This window comes from Exophiala aquamarina (assembly GCF_000709125.1).
Source record: "Exophiala aquamarina CBS 119918 chromosome Unknown aczIA-supercont1.2, whole genome shotgun sequence".
NCBI lineage: Eukaryota > Fungi > Ascomycota > Eurotiomycetes > Chaetothyriales > Herpotrichiellaceae > Exophiala > Exophiala aquamarina.
In genome coordinates this window covers 3,473,653-3,489,511 of record NW_013550586.1, presented here as the reverse complement: position 1 = coordinate 3,489,511, position 15,859 = coordinate 3,473,653, and the positions used below count along the sequence as shown (strand labels likewise).

Below are 15,859 nucleotides of genomic sequence, written 5' to 3'. Positions count from 1 at the left end.
GAATTAGTAGAGACGTTGCTGCTGGCTCTCGATGGTCTGCTCGCCTCAGATGATAGGCTGTGTGGTTTGAATGTGACAGCGGATATTCCCCCAGTTTGCGATGCAAGAGCAGTGCAGTGACAAAACACCGTGGACATTACCCCCCGAGTGTTTCCCTGTTCCTTGCATCCATGTCGCGACATGCGCACATGCGGGCACCAGACCCTACCAGCAGCCATGCACGTACGAACTGTGCGTGTGACCTGCAAGGAGCATTTTGGACGACTCGGCGACAAGGGCACCAGTGTGATCAGGGGGATGTATTTACCTTTTCCCTTTTCTCTGCTGAGCGAGGATGGATCATGACCACTAGGGCTAGAGGCTTCTTTTCAGACGCCATGTTGGTTGAGTGTCGAGCGTCCAGTATTACTTCTCTGTTGTTATAGCTATGCTCGAACAATAAATATATGATGATATGTGCTAAACCGAGCCTTGGATCGAGAGACCATTAATGGAAGTGAACGAGGAGAGATTTCGAAAGAACAAAGTCTTTCCTCCTTCGATTTTTAGGACAGACCGTGAAATAACAGTGCTCTACCAATGTGCCTAGGTAATCGAACGATCTGTAAGTAGAACGACAGCACGGAGTAATATAAGTCACATAGCTATAGTACCCAATTCACAATTGAACTCTGATTAGTGATTCTCAGAACCATCCTAAACCAGGCCACCAGGGCCAGAATTGCAGTCTAGTTGTGAGATACCTCGGCACAACCCGCGGGGCCACTTGAGGGAAAGACAGAGCGTGTTAGGTAAGCACACGGACACCCATTCGGAAGGTCTTTCAGCGCTTCGGGGGGTTCCCTCGGTTATGTTGGGGTAAACCACGGCAAAGATATTCACACAATGAAGCTATACTCCGTCTTATATCTGGAATATCGAGTGGATCTGAACATATATGAACCTGGCATCAAAGGGGATTCCCAAGGCCTAATATAACCCCAATCTAAGGAAGCAAAAAATACCTGTTGAAAGTTTGGAAGCTGGGGGCGAGGAGATCGAGGATGATGTAGAGGCCCAGCAAAGATAATGGGTAATCTGATGACGGGCAAGAAGATGCTAAGGAGTGCTGCAGGGTGCGCTTTGCAAAGGCCGGGCGCATGTTGTCAATCTACGCAAGCACGAAGTCTTCAAGGACTCAAGTGCTGTCTGTTTTCACAATGGCTGGAGTCTCAAAATGGCTGGGTCATTTGTAGATGGTTGTATGCAGGGATACTCCATATGTCCGAAGGATTTTAGGAACGCGTCTGCTTATCTATACAGAGCAGGGAGCATTGTCGGGTGATAGGTTGATAACTTGCCGCGGCAGAAGTCATTCGCATCGGCGGTCAGTCGCGATACCGGTTAAACGCTCCCTGGAGGAGGGCAACAAGGCTATCTCGTGTTATTGACCAGCCTCGCCCTAGAGCTCTGGGTGGCTCCCCAGAAAACACGATGCTGCTTTCACGCAAGACATCAAAGTGATAGCTGTGCTTTCACGTCTGATGTCGATTTTGACATGTCCGTGCATCCGTGGACGCCTGAGCTACCCCAGCATGGATCGAGTCAGGCCTCCAAAACAGGGGCCCAGCTCGTTGCGAACCGATTCTCGTCAATGCAAGTCAGGTTCAACCCTGTCGTCTCCTCTTCTCTTTCTCCGGATCACATCAGATATAAATATCCTGGTACGGGGCATTTTGGGTACGGAGGTCTGGGGCTGGGGAGATATGGACCACAATGCCAGCAAGGCCGTGTTGCACAGTTCCGCGTCTACTTCGTATTGACGGTAAATAATCCTGTCCAAGGCCGATCACACATTGCGCTTGGGTGGGGTGAGATGGTGCGATAACTCTGCATCACGCAGTGGCAAAATATTTTGTATTGTGGATTGGCCACACAAGACAATGATTTATGCAATTGATGGGGCGGAGCCGTTATTCTAGGAGAAAAATGATTGTTTTGCCTCAGCACTGATGACATCAAATTTTGTTGTCCGAGTCAAGGATCCTGTCAAGGATCCTGCCAAGAAGCCCGGGCTTGACGGTGCTGCTGGTGGCTGGGGGAACTGACTCAGAAGATCTTAGGCATATCGGAATCCCCAAATTTGGCTCCAGACCGTGCAGATTGCCAACCTATCGAATGGCACCATACGGAGTGCAATCCACGTATCTTTTTCATCTTGGGTTTTGCACTCCGACCCCCCAACCTCGTTATTTATGCCACTTTAGACCTCCGATTTCCTATCTTGCGTGTCCCGCTAGTCCCGATTGGTTGACCGTTATCTGACGACACTGATATCCATGACACTGTGATTCGTCAACAGCTCCGGAGTCCTCGTATCTGCGCGGCCACGTAGACGTGTCCAGGTTTACTTGTTGTCGGACACCCAACCTACATAACTCCGGTGCCTCAATCAATGTCGACGACCGCCACGCACACCTCCAGGTGTGCGTGGATTTTTGGACGGCGGCGGGTGGACGATAGTTTCCATGTCTAGCCCTATATAGTCAACTCAGGCCACAGGGACTTGGGGGTGCATCATGCGTCAATAGCCCATTATGACTGGGCAAACACAGATACGAAACAGTACCAGCATGGGGAAGATGCGTCGATGTTTCATGTAGGGTTGTTGATAAATGTTGCCCGTGGCAATTGTTGCCGTATCAAATAAGTGTGGTCTGTAACTCGGTGTTGCATGGGTCATCACTTTTGAATCGTGTGCGATTATAGGGAAATGACTTCCATGCTCAGGCTGGGGTTGTAGAAGGTAATGTTGGTGGACGCACTGAGTGCTTCTGAACCGAATGCGAGATAGCCCAAGTGATCATTGACAGTGGGACCTCCCAGTCCCGTCAAGCCTTGCAACAGAGGGCCGATGTCAGCGTGGAAGCTTTGAACGGTTCCCTGCGCCACCCAGGTCAGAACACTTTGACCTATACCATTTTCACCGAAATAAAGATTGCTATTGTACGAGTCAGTGAGAGAATCGAGATTAAAATGGGCATAACAGCGGACATACAATGTGGTACCGTTGATGGCCTGAGTTTTGAGAGCACCTTGTTTCAAACCAATGGGCTCCGTTGCCACACCAAACACACCTAGCCAAACCATGACTTCGTACTTGGCATCAACGGAACTGGTGGCTTTTGTCGGGTCGGAATCCAAAAACATATCAATGGCAACGTTGGAATTGACATCGGCGGCTAACAGGTCGTTCACATTGGTGGTATTGGGTTTAACATCACCTACTCCGTAGGCCCAGTCGGCGGCAAAGTCAATGGCAGCGACCTTGGCTATCTCAATGGGAAAGACATCGTCAGGATCGAGTTTGATATTGGGGAAAGCATGGACTGGTTGAGTGGCAGGACCAGGAGGGAATTGCCACGTGATGGACCATTGTGGTGCGGTGGTGTTGGTTGGGTAGGTCGCATTCTCATTCGCTGTGACCTATTGAGGCATTGTAAGTAACTAGCAACCAATAAGACCTCATTAGCGAGATTGTTGGTACTCACATTCATACACAGGCCTCCTGGGCCAGTATAATCTTCTTCGATACCCCATTGATTGGGATTTACTGCGGATGGTTAGTTTTTGGTCTGAATTGGTCGCGTGTCAACGCATCGGAAATGATCCGCCCAGATAGCAAGGGTTGCATAGCGAGCAGGAACACCGTGCAGGGGATCCCTGCAGCGGATCCTAACCAGTCCCAACAAGTGATAGTTCAGGAACACAGAGTAAACTCTCTGAACCTCAACGCTCGTCGAGCGAACAGGGGTGCTCATTCTGGGAAAACCATGCATGATGTCAAGGCAGGATGAATCTTCCGTCGTGGCAAAGGGAGGAAAACTCACAGGTGTACTGGAGTCCATGTGTAGCTGGTGAGATACCAAAGGCCCTTTGACAGTAGGTTGTCGTTTCGACCTTGTTGCTAACAAATGGCGGTGGCATGCCTTGGGAATGCCTAATTGCCTGCAGTCCAAGCAGTACACCAAGCGTGACGGCGATGGGAAGGACCAAAAAGCCCACGCTGACAAGAGATCGTATACCCATGGTGTCTAATGAATGAAGATATCCTGTATGGTTGGGGAAGAAGGAGAGACCAAAAGCACAGCACAGAAGCTGGCAAGAGAGCAAGTTGGTTTGAAGATGAGCGAAGGGATAAAAACGAACGGCGGCTGTGCTGCTGGTGTTGGTCGTGGTGGTGGTTGGGTGCCTCTTCACGGTCTTCACGGGAATGGATGGGGATAAAAGAGCAAAATGGGGAGGAAGGGAAAAGCAGGAGAGAGGGCGCGTGCGAGGTCGAGGTCGAGGTCGTGCGTGTGCTCCTGCTGCATACTCCGTACTCGGTACGGAGCACCAAGCACAGATTGCCTTGCTTTCTCGTAGGTCTCGTAGCATGAAAGGACAGGAGGAGGCAGGACAGGGGAGGCTGCTTCGTACTCGTCGCGGCGGGCTTGATGCCCAGTCTCAGACTCCCAGTCTTTGGTGGCGATGGAAGACGCAGATTTTTAGAGTTTTGGTGGTCCACGCCCTAATCCCAATAGCCAAATTGAGGGATCTCAGGTGATATTGGCCAGCTTGGAGAGGGCCGACGGGTTAGTCATGCAGTATCTCAATGTCTGTGGGTGCCTGGCACCCCTGGCATTTTCTTCGTCCCGCCTAGCTCATGCGCCCAACACTGCCACTGGCACGGCCGCACGGTACTTGCCCCTGCGCCTGAGGCCCAGGTCCGTCGTAGGTACCTCCTTACCCGATCGTGGCACCCCGGTAGCATTCTCCCGAGCCGGAGGTGGGAATCCGCTGCCTAGCGGATACCCACCTCCCCTCCCCCAGCAAGTTTGTTTTTGTCGGTGGCGTCCGCTTGAATGCACGCGACGATCCCAGCACAGCCTGCATGTCGCCCTTGACCTGCCTAGGGAATTGGTGGGCGAAATTAAACCCTTGACCCTGGCCAACTGCTGACGCTTGTTTCTCATGTCTCGCTTTTTCATTTTACCTTGCGCTTCTGAACACCAAACGGCCGAACTCTGCAGCCCAAACCAAACAATGGCAGATGGTGATGATTGTTTGACACCAATTTGATGGCCACTCTATCAATCTTCCTTGGAACACCAGCCTGCTTGGGTGCCTGTGCAGTGCTCCCCCCTTGTCTTGCTTCTTGACCCGACGCGCTCGCCCTGCGTCACGACTCACCACTGATGGACACCAGGAGAATGCGTTGCCTATCAGCGAAAACTCTGTAAGCATTCCCTATTGTGACTGCCATGATTTCATGATGCCGCACTTCGTCTCGTCGTATCTGCACCAGTAAATTCACGCACCTACACCTGGTCAGTGGTAGTGCCTGGTATTCGCCGAGCGTCCGTCCGTGTAGCACTCACTCCTCCGCACGATACCTCATCTTATTCTTGGTTTCTGATCTCACATCCTTGCTCTCCACGGATCATCTCCCCAGAGCATTTGTCCCATCCTCCCGTTATCACTCTCGCCAGTACCACCCTGGCCTCGTCACTTTCAGCCTGCCGTTACCTAGCTTGCCCCAGCCATCTGCCCGTTCCTCGAAGCTCTCTATAAGCCACCCGGATCCTGTTTTGATACCAAGACCTCGTGTCTCCCCCTCTGCTTGTACATACGTCGCCACCTCCCAGACTGTATGTACGGAGTATGTACTGACCGTTATTTCCTGGCTAACGAGAATAAGCTCGGCTACCAAACAAACACGGCCGTGGTCACTGTCCACCTTCCACAGCACTGTCCGCCAACCAGCCAAGTCCTACTGGTTCGGACATCCACCCAAAACCTTTCTTGCCCTTGGCAATACCCGACCATCCTTTCATCAAATCTTCTTCTACTTCGCTGTTTGCTGAAGACTTCTTCCTCACCACCTTCACCCTCGCTTCCCAGCGGTGACCTGTCTCCATTCAGTCAGCTCGTCTTTTTTCTTTTATCCTCGACACTCGCTCGCTCAGTCATTCGTTCTGGAGAAGAGAAGAGTATCTATTGCAATACGAGGGCGCCAGAGCACGGGAGTACATGTCTAGTTTCTAGACTAATCTCACGCACCCCCGGACCAGAGATTAGTCGAGGCGATTGACCCTGGCATGATCACAACACCATTTTCACCTCATCATTCATCATGCCTCCTCTTCGCAAAACCGACCGAAGGAGCTTGCCGCAGAAAGAAGAATCACAGCCCATGACTGAGATCAGGATGTCCGCCAACTCAACAGACACCACCTTAGTCAGTCCAGACAAGGAGCTTGGTTTCGAGCGAGCTCCCTCGTCACACCCTGTCTATGGATCCTATAGAGAACTACAGCCTCCCACGCCCGTGAGAAGACCGGGCATGCCCGACCACCATAGTCGAAATCTGTCCGACCTCATGACAGAGAGCTTACAAAACAGTCCTATGGAAACTCCAAACGGAGGCTCTTTCCCTCCCTTTGCCCCAAGAGCTACATCTTCATATTCAGAAGCGGGAACCCGCAGTTCTTCGCCTTATCCATCTCCGTATCCTGCCTCTACTCCATTCGTAAGTCGTCTCCTTGCACTGCCGAAAGCCAGCTACTAACAACCTGAAGCGAAGTCAAGAAACGCTCCGACCACTTGTCCCCGACTCTTCTCCTACGTATCTACATCGAGATTGGGTCAAAGAAGGCTCCATCGCCCAACTTCACCATCGAGATGACAAGGATCTTCTCGCTGGCAAGAGGAGATGGCTGTACACGTACTTTGCACCTCTTCTCGGTCTGTTGACCCTTGCTCTGTACTGGCTTTACTTTGGAATGCGAATAACGTTCGTTATTTCTGCCCAACAGAAGTTCGGTGCTCCGTTTCCACTGGCTTGGATCTTTATCGCCATTGAAATCAGCGTTGCTGTTCCCATCTTCCTTCAAACATTCTGGTCCCTGTTTATCATGAAGAAGCGGAGAAGGCCAAAGTTGCGGTTGATGGGCAACGACGTCCCGACCGTCGACGTGTTCATCACCTGTTGTGGTGAAGATTTTGATGTGATCATGGACACCGTACGAGCATCCTGTGATCTAGACTATCCTGCAGATCGTTTCCGGGTTCTCCTCCTCGATGATGGAAAATCAGACTCTCTGAAGGATGCCATCGAGGACATGCGTGAAACCTTCCCCAACCTCTTCTACAAGCGTCGACCCAAGTTCCCTGGAGTGCCCCATCATTTCAAAGCCGGCAACCTGAATTATGGATTGGATGATGTTCACAACATGCCTGGAGGTGCAGGTGAATACATGGCTGCTCTTGACGCAGACATGATTCCTGAGCAGCATTGGCTTCGTGCCGTGCTGCCCCATCTGTTGGTCGACGACAAGATGGCTCTTGCGTGCCCACCTCAATTGTTTTACAACGTTCCCAAAGACGACCCCCTTTGTCAGAGTCTAGACTTCTTCGTCAGTGTGTCTGAGACCGTCAAGGATGCCATGGGCGTCGCTTGGTGCACCGGCTCCGGCTACGTTGTTCGACGCACTGCTCTCGACCAGATTGGCAACTTCCCCTGTGGCTCTTTGGCTGAAGACGTCGCGACCTCGACCTTACTCCTTGGCAAAGGTTGGAAGACAGCCTATGTTCACGAGAAATTGCAATTTGGCACCGTCCCGGAAGACTATGGCAGTCATCTCAAGCAACGTACTCGATGGGTAAGTAGATTTGTTTCCCATCTCTCAGCGACGCTAATCATCACAGGCAATTGGAACTGTCGATACCGCTTTCAAGCTGAAATTTTGTCTATGGGGTCAAGCTGTCAAGCACATGAAGCTGGCTGCCCGAGTTTCGAGCTTCATCTACGCGTTCCTCAGTCTTTTCAATGTCTTTCTGACCCTCTCAATCTTCGCCATGCCGATCGTGCTTATTTCGAATAAGCCCTTGGTCGCGTACGCAAATGAAAACCAGCTGCGATGGTTGATTCGCGCTTGCTTTGCGACCATGGCCTGCAATCGTCTCTGCGAGTTCGTTCTTTACATTCCTTCTGGCTATGCCACTGGACAACGAGGCAGTCGATCACAACTCTGGATGAGTCCATACGTTGCCTTATGTATTATTCGCTCCTTCCTCTTGCCCACGTGGCTTGGTGGCCAAACACAAGCATTCAAACCTACCGGTTCGCTGCAGTCGGCTCTCAACGAGCGGTTTCCGAAATTGCGCAAACCGATGTACCGACGTATCTGGACAATCTGTGTCAACTACATGGCCGGATTTCATGTCCTCTACGTCTACTTCGTCCTTGTCGCAGTGTGCCTTTCGTCTTATCGCTCTATTATTACACAATACACGGTCCGAGCGAAATTGGTCGGGCTACTCACTCACGCCTTTTGGCCACCCCTTTCGTGGGTAATTGTCTGCTCGTCCTTCTGGATTCCATTCACATATGCTGTCGATCCTCCGTCAATGCCTGATCGCGAGGAACTTCTTGTCCGAGACCCCAAGACAGGTGTCGCACACCCTACCGAGAAAGCCAAGAAAATCGGTGTGTCTCGGCAGAGCTGGCTCTTCGAAATGGAATACTCTTTCACCACGCTGTTCACTGCCGTCGTTTTTGTGGCGGCATTCTTTTACTAATCAATCCAAATAGTAATGACGAGACGCGGCCTGCAAGGCCATTCGCATTTGAGTACATAGGGGTGGTCAAGGAGTTTTAATCGTGGGCTCATTCTACATGATCGAGAAAACAGCTGTACAAATCAAAGCATAGACATTATGGTGATATTGGCTAGTCGACATACATTTTGGGAGTTATACAACTATACAACCGGGACAGGAGCAATTCATGCCAGGCTATCAGACTTTGAGAGATGGCTGCGAATCGGATGAGGGTATCAATAAGCAAATATCGCAAGGATTGGATGTTAGATATGACCTTTCTTAAGAACAGAGTGCAGAAGTACATCAGTGTTGTTATGGGGTGGTATGCAAGGCGGGGTAGTAATGCGACAACATGAACTGTTGGTCAGTGAATGAAAACTATTGTGGTGAACGGGCTATAAGTCCATCCTTGGACAACTTCTTTCCTGTTCCTGCCTCGTACACTGTAGTAGTGATGGCCATGGACAAACATCGGCCTGGGCCCACGCTGTGGTTGGCTTCGACATGGATATCGCAGCCTTTCACAGCCTTTCGCAGCCTTGTGAGAGTGGAGGTGAGTGGGTATCCTTGGTGGGCCTCGGGTACGACCTTGCCTCATTCGGTCAACATTAAATAAAACAAACGCCTGCCATATTTTTATGGTTCAATCGATTCCATATGGATGTCTAGGAGCCATTACTTGACGCATCCTAGTGTAGTGATAGTATAACGATTAAGGCTGATCGAGTCCGCAGTAGATACCCGACTCTGCTTTCCTCCATCCAAACAAACCCATGCCTCCTCCATCACGCGTCCCATCCCAGCAGCTGCAACAACAACCCTACCGCTCGGGGTCTCCCACCACCACCGCCCCCTCTGTACGCAGGAACCTTTTCTCGGCGCGCTTGTCACGCCGCCCTGCATCAGGATCCCAGTCCAGCTCTCAAGGCTCCTCGAGCCAACAACATACACACTCAAATCAACACAACCAAGAAGAGTCCGCGCCTGCGCTTCAGAATGGAGATGTTGGACATGAACAGGAGCAACCGCATCACCGCATGCCTCGAATAGCATACAGCACGGCTGTTCCTCCGACCGTCAGTCAAGTCCACGTGGCATCGCGCCGTTATCAGCACCAGCGCTCGGTGTCAACGCCTTCTCTGTCCCCCTCGCCTCCACGGCTCTCTCCATTCCGCAACTTGCCACCTGCCGCGACCTTCTCCCACAACGCTGCCACCGTCACCGCGCCACCACCCTTCGCGCCAACTCCCCCTCGTCATTTGACGGCAGCAACAGACAATTATGACCCAACAATCTCACCCAACCGACCCCTGTCCCCGCGTTCTCGGGAGAGTCTATTCCCGAATTCGTCTGTGATCGCAATCAATCCGGTCACCGGGCGGCCAATACTGCCTCACCTCCCTATCCTACCAGGACGGCTGAATCTGACCGATGAGGATGGGGTGGCACAACAAGGTCTTCAGTCCATGAACCACGGCGACGAGCACCAAGAGGACGGGGGAGTCTCGCGGTCACCGGACGACGGATTCCACCACCCTCGCCATCTCAGCCACACAGAGCATGATCACAATGATCACTCTCCCGGCCGAGCACAGCCACAGCATTTCTACACACAAGCAAGGGCCTACTCAGATCACCCGTCGTATCAGCAACACAGTCACCAGCATCACCAGCATCAACCCCCAGACTCAGACATGAACCACGCGCACCCAAGCACGGCGACCATGATGCGCGCCGCCGCCGAAGACGAAGCATCGTTGGAGGCGGATGAGGAACGGCGTGATCGGGAGCGGATCGAGCGCCTGCTGCGTGAATTGATGGGGCGACAGAGAGCGCGTGCCAACATAAACAGCAACAAGTCCTCATCCTCGACTGTTGGAAATGACCCGCCTTCATCTTCATCAGCGGCAAGGGCAATGGCGTCAAGCGGGTTGAGGAAACACGGGACGCTTGGTGGGCGGCATCAGCATGCCGGTATCACAGCTCACAACGACGACGATCACGTTGTCTACGCAGCTGGAGACGAGGCCGGGGCCGAGGACAGCGAGGAATCCGAAGCCGAGCGTGAAGAACTCATGGGCCTCATCACAGCGAGTCTCCGGCGTGAGGTCGCCAGAGCGGAAGACGAGGGCTGGATGTATGGCGATAGCGGCATGGGCATGGGCACGGGTTGGGATGGGAGGGAGGAAGGGCTCGTTGGTGGTTACGATTGATTGATGGTTTGGTTGATCAGTTCTCTATGCGTGTGCGTGGGCGTGAGCGTGCATGATATGGTGCGACTCCCTTGGACGGTTTAGGAAGCAATGCATAATGTATTGCGTACGGCGTGCGGCATGGCACCGCACGGCGTTGTGACTGCTGTTGCGAGAGTTTGGGCTCGACAGCATACGGGACTCGACAAGTGTATAAATAGATACATACGGAAACGAACAAATCGACACACCATGACGACAACCACAACAATAACTACCTAAGTACGTAGAATCACACGATGTGGGAACTGAAGTACCTGTAATGGGATGTGTTGTTGTTCTCTGTATGCAAAGTCCAAGCGTCATTTGTCGCCCAATCGACCGGACCTTTAGAGCGAGGCTATCGCCCGCCTTACAAACGCGGTCACGTCGACATCTATCATTTCGGCCGTGACGCGCTTCCTTGAGTCAACCACGTCAATCGAGATCCATGGCTGGAAGCTTCTCGACCTCTTTCTTCGGCCCACCTGCAATGGGTTTCGGCGTGCCGCTCCTGGGCGTACTCCCACTCCCACTCCCACTGCCCTTCGCACCCGCACCACCCTGCCCGCCGAAAAGCATGCTCCCCATCATATCAAACAGCGGATTCCCGCCCTGTCTCGGGATCTTAATGCCGAACCAGATCTCGCCGATCTGCGCGAGCGCATCGCCCCAAAGCCCCTCCACGTCTTTGAGATGCGCAGCGTAGTATTTGGCCAACTGCTTGAACAGCGCGGCATCGCCCTTTTGCGCCGCAAGAACGACGAATGAGAGGAAGTTGAGCAGTGGGACCGAGGGGAAGATGCGCAGGCTCAGGCCCGATTTTGCGGACTCGATGGGCTGCGACATGGCGAGGAGGTGCGGGTTGGACGTGGTTAGTTCCGAGATGAATGTGGAGAGGGCGTTGTTCGCGGACGACAGGTTGCCGACTATTAGGTACGGGAGCACGGAGCGGGAGGCGTAGAGGGGTGCTAAGTGTGGTGCGTCTTCTTTGTACCATGCGTAGTGTAGGTGTACGAGGACCGGGGGTGAGTGTGAGGTGCCCAACACCAGGTGCCGTTCGGCGTCGTAGGCTTCGCCTTCTATTCAAAGCAAAAAGAGAGGTTTTGTTAACGTTGGGTTGCGGGAAGGGAAGAGGAGGAACGGAAGGGCACGGGGCCACCACCATCTTTGACGTCTTCGAGTCTTTACGTACCTTCAGCATAGAGCTTCCCAGCATCATGGTGGAGGTCGGGATCTCCTCTCTCGATGTCCCCGAAACGACTCGACCAGCCGACAATCTCGGTAATGAATCTCTTGCGCGTGGGCTCGTCCTTGGGGAACGCATGTAGTATCTCCGACAGCCTCTTCTTGTTCTGTTCATTGCACTCCCATTCTCCCTTCATGTAGACGTCATTCAGCAGCATCAACGCGAGGTCCCCTCCCGAGGCTCCCTGCCCGGCTCGTAGGAGGAGTAGCGATCCATTGAACAGTACGTCGCAGGCCGACGGGTAGTCCGCGGCTTTTAGGTAGCGCGATGTGATGACTCGGAGTTGCTGGTGCGCTTCGTAGAAGTTACCTTCTGCTATCCTAGAGTTTTGGGGGTGCGGTGTCAGTGGACTCAAGGATGAGGTAGTTGGCCTAGGTAGAAATGATTGGTGCCTTTCGCTGGAACTCACTTTTCTTTCTGTCGTGCGATCGTTTTCGCTATTTTGGCCGACATTTTGGCGAGACGGTACTATTGATGATAACGGTGGTGTAGAGAGATCGGGGGGGAGGGATGGGTTAACTGTTGAAAGATACCTAGGTGGTCGGTGGTAAGTGCTGAGGCAAGTGGGTGGATGTCGTCCCTAGGCTGGTCGTGGAGGTGTTCTGGATAATGGCCGACGTCATGCAGCCTTGTCCGCCTTGGTGGGTGTTTGGGGCCTGGCCCGACGAAAATATCAAACTCAAACGGCACGAACTAGAATAAAAGCAGTTGCTGGGAAGATCTTTGGTTTCATGGTGTACCGGCCTTCAAAGCTGATGACAAGTCGACAAGATTGAAAGAAAGAATTCTACATCCTGGTCGGCCACCGTCGGCACTACATAGGTACCTTCACTGGATCGTGTGTGACCTCCAATGACTTGCAGCGGATGGGTAAAGTAGTACGGAGTCTACCTTGATTGATACTCTATATTCTGGGTTGCTCTGACGCAACTTGCAAAACTCCAGCAAACCGTTTGCCATCGTGTGCTTGATCCTCGAGCATTGACATATCCTTTACGAGTTCTCACCAGCAGCGTCGATTGTATCACGGGCAAGAAGAGCTAGTACGTAGAACAAAGGTAACGTGGCAACGGATATGATTCTGAGATGAAGAAGGCATGGCGGAACTAGCAAGCAACATCAGGACTGTGCTTTGTGGCTTCCCAATTACCCCTAGCCAAGTACTAATAGGTGTTGAGGTAGATAGACAGGGTCGCGCACAAAACGGTGGTGTCGAACATTTGTCGTTCATTGGTTGGAATTATCGATAATACACCTACCACCAAACAGTAAGCCAAGGACGGTGGTGTTGCAACTAAAGTTTCGCAGAAGACTTCTTGTGAGCGGCTTGCCGACATGTACGGAGTACAGTGTAGACAGAAACTACTCCTAGATTCGTAATGAACACGTAACGTCCAGGAACGGACGAGGTACGTACCCCCGTAATCCGCTCCACTTTAGGGGCCTGCAGCTGACTTGCCTGTGTCGAAATAAAGCCCATGTTTAGCGAGGACGCCTAGAAGCTTAACCAGAGGGCTTGAGTGGTCCCTATGGGTGCCTACTGTAGTCTGTAACTCGTGTCTGGCTCCTCATACGGGCCCCGGGATCCCTTGGTTTCTCCTCTTCCCAGTGGTCCAACCAAGACCTCCTGAGTCCTGAGCCCTGAGCCCTGAGCCCTGCGCCCAGCGCATCATTCCCGTTGCGTTGCATTATTGCGTGGCCGCCCCAAATATAATTCTTGAGTTGACTGCTACTGGCTATCCGTCGTGGCCGTGCCCATCGTTCTTGTTCTGATGTCCAGTTGTACAATTTTGTTCAATTGTTTGCACCTACTCGGCTGACTTACTGTTCTAGTTGTGATCCACAGTTGCGCCGAAAGGTAGGTAGCCGACCGAGACAAAGGTCTCTGCAACTCCTCCTGTACTCCGTAAGGAGTACGAGTACCTGGTCAAAATCTTTCTCAAACTCCTTTCAACATCTTCCTCCATTGTTCTCTCTACCATGTCGGCCGACCCTGCTACCGTCTCTCAGGAATTGCACATGCACTGAACACTGAAGAAAAAGCCATGCGTTGCGTCAAGAGATAGGCCTTTTCCGAGACTGCTGCACTCTGTCACATGTTTCCAGAGCCTGTCAACCAGCGATAGCAGGCCAGGCTACCGGATGACAGGCCGTTGCTGCATTTCGTCACCCTTCCTGACCAGCTACTTTACTACACTGTCACCATCACATTTACCCTACCATGGCGGTACCAAGTTCGTTCCGGCGAGCACAGATCGCCGGCGCCCTTCTCCTCGCGCTCTTCTTCCTCCTCAAGCTTTCCTCTCCATCGGCTCCTGATCCTCCATCATTCCGCACCACTTCACACCCTCCAGAACAACCCACGCGGGCCTACCCTCCTCCACAGTCACCAAAGAAGTCAGCAGTTGACCAGACATCGATTCAAGAAGTTGGTTCCAAGCCCTTGAGGGAAAGGTTAAAATTCAACTTTCCCTATGAAATTGAATCCAAGTTCCCGGCCTACATCTGGCAAACATGGAAAGTCGGTCCAGACTCTGGAGACTTCGAGGCGAGGCTGAGGCCATTTGAAGCGTCTTGGACAGCCCTTCATCCAGGATTTGTGCACGAGGTTGTAGCGGACCAGGCTGCCGTGCATCTCATCAATTACCTCTTCGCTTCAGTTCCGGAGGTCATCCAAGCGTACGAAGCAATGCCCGTTCCGGTCATCAAGGCGGACTTTTTTCGCTATTTGATCCTTCTGGCGAGGGGTGGCATATACAGTGACATTGACACCAAAGCACTACAAAGTGCTGCGGATTGGCTTCCTGAGAAATTGGATCGGTCTACAGTGGGATTGGTGGTTGGAATTGAAGCAGATCCAGACCGACCGGATTGGAAAAATTGGTATGCTAGGAGAATACAATTTTGTCAGTGGACAATTCAGGCCAAACCCGGCCATCCGGTTCTACGGGACATTGTGGCGACTATTACAGAAGACACTCTTGCCATGAAAAAAGCTGGCATGCTGAAGAAGGGACAAACACTGAGAAAGGACATTATGGAATACACCGGCCCAGGTGTCTGGACTGACGCCATTTTCTCGTACCTGAACAACAGAGAATATTTCGATTTTGCGTCGAGGAAAACGAATGTCACATATTCGGACTTTTTCAACATTAGAGAACACAAGAGGATGGGCGATGTGATTGTGCTACCCATCACCAGCTTCAGTCCGGGGGTTGGGCAAATGGGAGCTGAAGGGCCCGAGCATCCCATGGCTTTTGTAAAACATGAATTTGATGGTGAGCGACACCACGCCCGTCTTAGTGAAAATGGGAGCTGACTAGAGTTACAGGATCTTGGAAACCCGCAGATGAACGGATGTTTTAAATATGGACTGTATTAAAGGACCACACAATGTAACGTGAAAACGGAGTCGATGGAAAATTTTCTCTCGTCATTTCTAGCATAGCGAGGGGTTATGGCAGATAGAGGGAATTGTTTTTTTGGACGCTGTGACCACTACCTCATGTGGTACAACCACCATCCCAATGGGATGTATGTTATATAGAGCAACTAGGAAAGCCCGGGGGACTCTTTTGTACGACATTGCAAAAGCACAGACCCGGGTATATTGAAGGCATAGCCCATCAAGCCAATACATGATGATCATGAGGTTGGGCTGTCGATTGATTGAACACGAAACACATGCAGTGATCCGCATAAGGCGGTGATCAGGCCTGGCACGGAGATGTATTGCAGCCTAGTACGGGGG

The 15,859-nt window shown here is 52.1% G+C and overlaps 5 protein-coding genes across 5 annotated transcripts; 3 read left to right on the top strand and 2 right to left on the bottom strand.

Moving 5' to 3' along the window:
* Nucleotides 1-2,742: 2,742 nt before the first annotated feature.
* On the bottom strand, nucleotides 2,743-4,068 carry A1O9_03071 (uncharacterized protein; the record flags this gene model as incomplete). Its single annotated transcript, XM_013408640.1, has 4 exons — nucleotides 2,743-2,980; nucleotides 3,038-3,465; nucleotides 3,531-3,592; nucleotides 3,870-4,068. The coding sequence occupies 4 exons, from the start codon at nucleotides 4,066-4,068 to the stop codon at nucleotides 2,743-2,745; spliced, it is 927 nt and encodes a 308-aa protein (XP_013264094.1).
* Nucleotides 4,069-6,154: 2,086 nt separating this feature from the next.
* A1O9_03070 (uncharacterized protein) lies at nucleotides 6,155-8,601 on the top strand (the record flags this gene model as incomplete). The annotated part of the gene is made up of 3 exons (XM_013408639.1): nucleotides 6,155-6,550; nucleotides 6,600-7,682; nucleotides 7,729-8,601. 3 exons carry the CDS (start codon nucleotides 6,155-6,157, stop codon nucleotides 8,599-8,601), a joined length of 2,352 nt encoding a protein of 783 aa, XP_013264093.1.
* Nucleotides 8,602-9,398: 797 nt separating this feature from the next.
* Nucleotides 9,399-10,838, top strand: A1O9_03069 (uncharacterized protein; the record flags this gene model as incomplete). Its single annotated transcript, XM_013408638.1, has 1 exon — nucleotides 9,399-10,838. The coding sequence occupies one exon, from the start codon at nucleotides 9,399-9,401 to the stop codon at nucleotides 10,836-10,838; it is 1,440 nt and encodes a 479-aa protein (XP_013264092.1).
* Nucleotides 10,839-11,294: 456 nt separating this feature from the next.
* Nucleotides 11,295-12,558, bottom strand: A1O9_03068 (uncharacterized protein; the record flags this gene model as incomplete). Its single annotated transcript, XM_013408637.1, has 3 exons — nucleotides 11,295-11,938; nucleotides 12,052-12,425; nucleotides 12,515-12,558. 3 exons carry the CDS (start codon nucleotides 12,556-12,558, stop codon nucleotides 11,295-11,297), a joined length of 1,062 nt encoding a protein of 353 aa, XP_013264091.1.
* Nucleotides 12,559-14,326: 1,768 nt separating this feature from the next.
* A1O9_03067 (alpha 1,6-mannosyltransferase) lies at nucleotides 14,327-15,427 on the top strand (the record flags this gene model as incomplete). The annotated part of the gene is made up of 1 exon (XM_013408636.1): nucleotides 14,327-15,427. The coding sequence occupies one exon, from the start codon at nucleotides 14,327-14,329 to the stop codon at nucleotides 15,425-15,427; it is 1,101 nt and encodes a 366-aa protein (XP_013264090.1).
* Between the last annotated feature and the right edge of the window lie 432 nt (nucleotides 15,428-15,859).